We start from the raw sequence: 8,408 nt of genomic DNA, 5'->3' as shown, positions 1-8,408 counted from the left end.
GAGCCTGGGATCTTCTGTCCCCATGTCTTTCATTTAACATCATACAAAATTCCAACCCATTGCCCCAGGAAATGCCCGGAGCCAACATGAGAGACAGGATCTCTCTACCACTGGTCTTGTAATCAGGGCTTGACCTGTCTGCTTCGTAAGGCAAAGGAGAGGTTTCTTAGCATGCCAGTGCCTCTGCCTGCCTGTAGTCATGGCTTCCAGTTATCTTCTCTAACAAGTCCCTTGGGAAGCTTGCTTGTTAATGTTCCTCAGTAGGCCCATTAATACTCCAAGAAACTTCACTGTTACTTCTGACTTTGTCTTGTTGAGCACTTTGTGCAAACTTCTCTCTGCACTGGAGGTTGATCGACTCAGCATCAAATGTGCCCTGGGGCCCATTATAACCTAAAGAATCTCCTGTGTTTTATGCCATCTTGTTATCTTCTTCAGGTTATCAGAACTTGTTCAGCAAAAAGGAGGGATATCTGGAGAGAGCTTAAAGAATCCATTATAAATTTATTGTCTATTTATTTATAGTTGGGTTTAAAGAAGAGATTAAAGCAGCACTGTGCAACTGATACCAATCCAGGTTGTCCCAATGAGTTCTGTACTGTTACTGTGTTGACAAAGGTCCTTCTCAACCTCCCCACCCAATTTCTGCTCACAATGGACCTTTGGGACTTGCATCACTTTTCTTCACATCACTCTTCTCCTCTGCATTCATCCGCTCAGTGTTAAAACTGCTTTGCACCAACTCCCACTGGCTTTCCTCAGAGAACCAGCTACACATGGAAAAGGAAAGATTTCTCTTTTTTATCTGGCCAGCAAATGGAAAGAAAGGTGATGCAATTGAATGAACAGTAAAACACAGTGATCAACTGCATGCCATGTTCAAGCTGCATCTATTGAAGTTTGTCTTTCATATGGAATACTTTTAAAAGAAATGATTTATACTGAGGTAGGATAGGATAGATTGAATCACAGTGAAGTAGTTGACAACAGAGGCCATCAGACTCTGGGAGATGGAGCAAATTCCAGTAATCTCCCTGGGACAGATCAGCCAGGTAGTTGAGAGGTATCAACTTAAAACTGATCAGGTCTTCTGAGTATTTCACACATTGAGACGAGTTAATATATTCTCACTGATTTCTATCTTTGTCTCTAACTCTATTTTACACTTTTACTGACATTAATGAACATCTTTCAGACATCGTACCTTAATAAAAAAGAGACAGTGATTGAGAAAAAGAAAAAGTATAAGAAGAAAAAGAAAAAGAATAGATAGGAAGGGATAGATCAAATCACAGTGAAGGAGTTGACAACACATTCCATCAGACTTTGGGGAGATGGAACAAATTCCAGTAACCCCCCTGAAAGTCAGAAATCAGACAGATAATTGGGAGGTATCTGACTGAACAAAGAGCAAGGGATGGAGAAATCTGGAGGGCAGTGGGAGTAGTGTGTGCCCAAATGGCCTGCTAAAAACATGCCCTTAACCATGGCCATTTATTTAGGAGAGCTGAAAACACCTGGAGGATGAGACACATCAAATAGGCAGCAGGGAAGAGTAGTGCTGGGCACTGGGCTATAGTCACAGGGCATTGGCACTGGAACCGCTGTCTGTGTCTCTGAACCTGAAGGCATTTGTGTCCAGCGAACACAGTTCTGGAAAACACTGTAGTTTCAGTTAATGAAAAAAAAGAAAGAAAGAAAAAAAAAGACATCAAATCACCTCAAAGATTCATATATTCAACTTAAAATGAAACAAGACTCATGAGAATTTCTCATGTTGAGAAGGGTTAACACATTTTCATTGATTTCCATCTTTGTCTTCAATTATTTGTTTCAGTTTTATTGACATTTATGATCAACTATTAAGCTTACAGCCTCAAAATAAATAAATAAATAAAAAGAGATACATTTGCATCTTGCACATGGCCTGATGCCCCTTTGACCTTCACAGTTCCCACAAGTCCTTCCATGCCGGTGAGTATGAGATCCAGCAGAGCACCTCTCCTCTTTGGTTCCTCCACTGCTTGGTCAAGAAGCTGCCATCTGTGCTCTCCATGGATCTGCTGGATGCCACATGCCCTGCTGTGCTGTCCCTGCCGCAGATAATGGAGTGACAAAGGCCCCCAAATGGGACAAGGGACAGACTCTGTCTGCAGAGGGCACCTTCCATTGACTGTCTCTGATCAGGAAGATAGGAAAAGACACTGATGGTCTCCTCTGTTTGCCATTTCCATTAGCTCTGACCTGTCTGCTCTTCCATCCCCAGGCAGAGCTCAGTGCACTCTCACAGAGGACATTCACCCTTCTTTATCTCCTCGCCCATCCATCCTAAAGACTCTGTATCCCCCTTGTGCTACAGTGCAGTTGTGGAAGCCATTAAACTGTGTCCCCATGGTCCAAACAGGAGCTCAAGCCTGCAGCTCTACCAAGATTTCTAGCTTCTTGTGTGTTGGTGTTTGCATTAGTGCAAAACCACAGAAGTAAACATCCTAATTGAAAAGCATCACTGGACATAGCCTGACTGGATAGGTCATCTATGGTATCAGTGTGCAGAAGGTGGCACACAAACATTAGACCGATCGTGGGTCTTGGAGGTGACGTAGCAGCACGGACACACCATGGGCATGGCTTTGCTGAAGGCCCTGTGCTGCACTTGCAGCTGTGTGTGAATTCACCAGACAGCCGGTGCTATCCCCTCTCTGGCCCTCGGCTGATGCCCAGGAAGGAGGTGTCTGTCTCAGGGACTTCCCACATGGTTTACAAGCTCTGGCACACATCAGGAGCAGCCCAGGCACCTTGGGCATCACCCAGTGTCTGTGTGTGAGCAGCTGCCTCCCTGCTGAAGGACCGAGGACTCAGAGCAGGAGCTCACATGCAGGCAACTCCTTGTGCTCTTCTGAACTGAACCAGAGGAATCCCAGCTCCTGTGGGTGTGTAGGGAGCTGAATCCCATTTCAGCTCCAGGATTTCTGTCAACAGATGAGACTCCTGCACTGCCTCAGCTGGATCACTGCCCTGCACAGGGAATGTCCAAACCTCCTTGTCCTCGTCTGGTTGCCCTTTGTGCTTCATCAAACAAACTATATTAGTACTCGCTATATGTCTCCAATCAGTCACTGACCACTGGACATGTGGTGGTTAATTGAGCAGATTTCAAAGCACAGTCATGACGCTGTTGTCTTTCAGGAGCTGTTGGCCATGAGGACCCAGGGACATGTCAGGGGAGATGAGTGGGAAGGATAAAAATGACATCATCTGTTGCTTGCTTGTCCAGGCTCCTGGGACACAGGGAGCTCATACAAGTGGGTAGAGCTGCAGAGAGACAGCTGTGCCCAGGAGCAGCTCTTGTGCACAGCACAGCCTGCAGGTGACAGAAGGAGAGGAGAGAAATTGAAGAGAGCTTGCAGGATGTGTATGGTGTGAGCAGGCTGCATGCTCACTGCAGGAGCATTGCTCACAGACCATGACAAGGTAAGTCTCACTGCAGACCGTGAACTGCTTTTCATAGAGGGTCAACTTAATTTGGGATATCCCATAGCAGATCTGGATGCAGGCACTGCATGTTCCTTTACTGTGGAAAAAGCCTTCTGTTCCAGCTGAGGGCTTCCCTGCTTCAGTGTCAGAGCACAGCCCTGAGGGCTGTGTGTCCCAGCACGGCTGCAGGCTGTGCAGCCGGGGCTGCAGGCAGGTGCCCAGGGCTGTCCTGCAGAGCAGGGTCCCTGCTGTGCCCCAGGGGCTGTGTGCCGGGTATGGGACTCTGCCGCCTGCCAGGCTCAGCACTCAGCCTGCCCGGGGAGCTGCCCAGGGTGCTGCGGGGAGACGTGTTGGGGGAAGGAGCCCCCCGGCAGGGCTTGTGCTGCCACAGCTGCTGCCTGGGGCAGGGGATCACAGCTCCACTGCACAACAGTATGTTTCTGAGGGCACTTTGCAAGAGGAGAGCCAAGGCAGGGGATTTCCATTTCCTGTTCTGAGGCAAAGAGGTTTGGAGTCAGAAATCTAAAAGGGGCAATAAGAGTTCTGAGAATTTTTCGTCAATCAATTGCTTGTTTTGTGAACAGTCACACATGATGTGCTTTCTGTCTCCCCTTTCTCGAAGGATGGAATTATCATCATTTTCTGTAGGCATGAATAATTCACTTATCCTACAAACAGGCAGCATTTTCTAACTGAAACCGAATGCCACAGAAGCTGGGGTAAAGGGCTCTAAGAGCACTTGGTTTAAAGATATGAGACATGAAACAGATGAAAATATTCAGGGAGAAGGGGTAAGAAAATAAGAGGAAGGTTAGAGCTCCCTATGCTGCTTCTGCTAAAGGAATGCTGAAATACATGAAATTAAATGCAGGTAATGGTGCTAAATGTACACTGTTGTAAGAGAATAAAAACATTTCATAGTATAGCAGGAGGAGTGTGTCTGAGAATGGTCTGGACTTGTCATTATCTTCTGCACTCTGAACAGGACTCCAAGCCCAACAACAGCAGATGCCCAACAGCAGCTCCATCAGTGAGTTCCTCCTGCTGCCGTTGGCAGATACGCGGCAGCTGCAGCTCCTGCACTTCTGGCTCTTCCTGGGCATCTACCTGGCTGCCCTCCTGGGCAACGGCCTCATCAGCACAACCATAGCATGCGACCACCACCTGCACACTCCCATGTACTTCTTCCTCCTCAACCTGGCCCTCCTTGACCTGGGCTGCATCTCCACCACTCTCCCCAAAGCCATGGCCAACACCCTCTGGGACACCAGGGCCATCTCCTACACAGGATGTGCTGTACAGCTCTTTTTCTTTACCTTCTTCCTCTCAGCAGAGTTGTCCCTTCTCACCATCATGTCCTATGACCGCTACCTTGCCATCTGCAAGCCCCTGCACTACGGGACCTTGATGGACAGCAGAGCTTGTGCCACCATGGCAGCAGCTGCCTGGGGCACTGGGGTTCCCTATTGCCTGCTGCACACTGCCAGTACGTTTTCACTGCCTCTCTGCCAAGGCAATGTTGTCAACCAGTTTTTCTGTGAAATCCCCCAGATCCTCAAGCTGTCCTGCTCAGAATCAAATCTCAGGGAAGTTGTGCTTCTCTTATTTGGTGTGAGTTTAGGCTTTGGTTGCTTTGTTTTCATAGTTGTGTCCTATGTGCTGATCTTCCTGGCAGTGCTGAGGATGCCCTCTGAGCAGGGACGGCACAAAGCCTTCTCCACGTGCCTCCCTCACCTGGCCGTGGTCTCCCTGTTTCTCAGCACTGCCATTTTTGCCTACCTGAAGCCCCCCTCCATTTCCTCCCCACTCCTGGATCTGACAATGGCACTTCTGTACGCAGTGGTTCCTCCAACACTGAACCCTATTATCTACAGCATGAGGAACAGGGAGATCAAGCAGGCTCTCAGAAAGATGTTGCAATACGCACTATTCCAGCTTCTATAAAATGCACACCTTCCTCATAGGATTCCCAGTGATGGTTCTTTATTTTTTATGCATCTTTGATTGTTTGATTATGTGAGATATAGTAACGTGCAAAAAAATATATATATATTATTGATCTTATAAATAAAAATGTATTACACTTATTTCCTACCTAATTTCCATTTTTTCACTCCAAGAGCTCATGTAAACATGTATCCACATTCCCCGAATATGTTAAAAGATACCTAAAAAGGTTTCAAAATAGACTTTTACTTAGCTTTTCTTTTTTCCTACTTTGTCTGGATTTGGGGAGGTACAGCCACAGACAGCAGCCCAACGTGCTCTTTTCATTTCTGATCTCTTTACACCACCACAGTGCTATAAGTCCTCTCATTTGTGCAGTCCTGATGGTCTTGTGTGTCTCACGACAGTCCTGTTGTCTCTACAGCAGCAATCCAGGGCTGCAGTCAGTAGCCGGCAATATGAACAGCTGTGTCAGAGCTGGTCTCCTTGCTGGCACTGCCATAACAAGAGGGCCCCTTTAGAGCAGGACCAGAGAATTGGATGGAGGCCTCTTCCAAAGCTGGTGTAAGGAATATACCTCAGGAGCTGCTCCCTGAGAAAACCTCGAGATCTCCTGGTGCTCTTCAGTGTGTGACTAGATCAGATTGAATAGCCCCAAGGAAATCCTTAAGCGTCTCGGGGCAGTGCTGTGGTTTAAGGTTTATGGGTTGAGACAAAGAGAAAAAGAAAAGGATAATAATTATGACAAATGTATTTATACATATATAATATATTTAGTGTATTTTCAAACATATACAACATATGCAGTTGCAAACATATATGAACTAATCCCTATGTGCATCTGTTTGCAAGTCCAGGACAAGCTGCAGGGGTTTTAACAGCCACAAGGTTCACTGTAGGAGCTGAAGTGGCTGTTGGGCTGTTGCAGGAGTTGAAGTGACCTCGGAGTTCATTGCCAGAGCTGGAACCACCACAGGACCTGTGATTATGTTGGAGCAGCCACTGGGCTCATTGGAGGGGTTGGAGTCACCGCAGGGCTGTACTTCCTCCCTTGGGAGGAATTTGTAGCATTTTCTTATTACCATACTTGGAACAGCTACAGGACCTGTAGCAGGAGTGACTACAGAGCTCATTATGAGGGGTGGAGTGACAGCGGGATCTGTCCCAGAGCTTGGAGCAACTGCAGGACGTGTAGCAAAACCTTGGAGCTGCTGCAGGGTCTGTGCCAGGAGTTGCAGAGGCTGCAGCACTGTCATCAGATCCAGCTCTCTGGGATTACCAGAGCCACAGCAGACCTGCCCCCAATATTCTACCAGTTTCTCAGGATCCTGCAGTTGCTCAGAGATGAAGTTCCAAAGCCCTGGGGGTGCCCACCGCTCCAGGCAGCTGCCGAGACCGTCCCACACCCGCTGCCATGCAGAGCCTTCTCACCTTGGGGCAGATTTCTCAGTGATATTCCTGAATAATTGTTTAACCTCAATCCTAGAATCATAGAATCACCAAGGTTGAAAAAGGCCTAAAAGTTCATCCAGTCCAACCGTTCACCTATTACCTATAGCTCCCACTAAACCATGTCCCTCAACACAATATCCAGTCACTCCTTGAATACCCCTGGGCTCCCAGAAGACAGTGTAAAATGTGTAATTCCTAATCATATGGACAATATTATTTCCAAAACCCAAAGATGACCACAGAGCTGAACGTGCACAAAACTTCACTTTGTCAGTTGCCAATTTTAACATGGTACAAACTGAGGTCAAACAGCATAGCAAAATAAATACCCTAATGCAGCATCCAAGCACCAAGTAAGGAGCTGTGCAGTGAAGCTTTATGAGAAGACTCAACAAACTCCACAAATAGGGAAACAATTAGCATCATGGCCAGCACTTTTCCAACTCCCACAAAGCCCTGAGTTATCTCGCTCTGGACAGATGTGCTGCTATCTCAACCCTTGGAGCCTCACATCAGGCACCAAAATAATGGTTCTTGTTGAACCCAACATGTGGCTTAGCAGCTCACAGTGCTTTGTGCACTGCCCAATTCCCAGTGGGATGGGGATGAGAACTGGGAAAAAAAGTACAACTTCTGGGTTGTAACAAAGCAATTTACTAAGAGAGATAAAAGGAGTAATAGTTATCACTATATATCCATTGATATGGAATTGTATGTAACAACGGATGCACAAGCACTTGCTCATCACCACCAGACTCATGCTCAGCTGGACCCTGGGCAGTGAAGAGACTGAGATGAACTCCCACCCCTTTCAATACAATTTCTGCGTGCTGTCAGGTGCTACAAAACATCCCTTTGGCCACTTCCAGTCAGCTGTCCTCACTCTGTTCCCTCCCAGCTCCATGTGCCCTCCACTGACCATGGCCTTGGCTCTGTAGAACACTGCTTAGCAGCAGCTGTAAACATCAGAGTGTTATCAATGGTTTTCTCCAAGAACCAAAACACTGCACCACAGCAGACAGTCGGAAGAAAACAATTCCATCTGAGCTGTAACTCAGATTCCTGCCTGTCCCCTCTTCTTGTTCTTCCTGATCAGGAAGCAAGGAACAGAATCTGCCGCTCTCCTCTCTGAGCCCTTTCCATCAGTTCTCAGCTGGCTCCTCTGCCATCCCCAGGCAGAGCTCAGTGCCCTCTCATGGATGGCAGCAGCCTTTTCTCTTCTTCCTTGCCCATCCGTCATGCAGAATCTGTACCCCATTTGCTACAGTACAGAGCTGAGAATCAACCCACTGTGTCTCTGTGAACCAAACAAGACCGTAGGCCTGCTAAGGCACAGAGATTTGGAGTTAGCTGAGTGAATGTTTGTGGTCCTCTCATTAGTGTAAAGACTCTTCAGAAAGCATCCCCTTCCAGAAGCATGTTTTGATTTTGCCTGGCTGGACCTTGCATCTACACCGTGCTACTGGTGTTCAGAAGATGGCACACAGGTACGAGACCCATTGTGGGGCTCACAGTTGTCCAGTGGACATTGTCAC

General features: G+C 47.3%; 1 protein-coding gene across 1 annotated transcript; it reads left to right on the top strand.

The window, feature by feature from the left end:
* The first annotated feature begins 4,482 nt into the window (after positions 1–4,482).
* On the top strand, positions 4,483–5,418 carry LOC146755106 (olfactory receptor 14J1-like). Its single transcript, XM_085526374.1, has one exon. The coding sequence runs from the start codon at positions 4,483–4,485 to the stop codon at positions 5,416–5,418; it is 936 nt and encodes a 311-aa protein (XP_085382500.1).
* Positions 5,419–8,408: the final 2,990 nt, after the last annotated feature.

Source organism: Coturnix japonica, chromosome 36 (genome assembly GCF_054131305.1).
Source record: "Coturnix japonica strain WE chromosome 36, WE-NBRP24, whole genome shotgun sequence".
In the NCBI taxonomy this organism is placed as follows: Eukaryota; Metazoa; Chordata; class Aves; order Galliformes; family Phasianidae; genus Coturnix; species Coturnix japonica.
The sequence above is the reverse complement of the archived record's forward strand: the minus strand, read 5'-3'. Positions and strand labels throughout refer to the sequence as shown.

Excerpts from the sequence above, each read along its gene's own strand:
- LOC146755106 (XM_085526374.1), top strand. The coding sequence starts at position 4,483 with ATGCCCAACAGCAGCTCCATCAGTGAGTTCCTCCTGCTGCCGTTGGCA.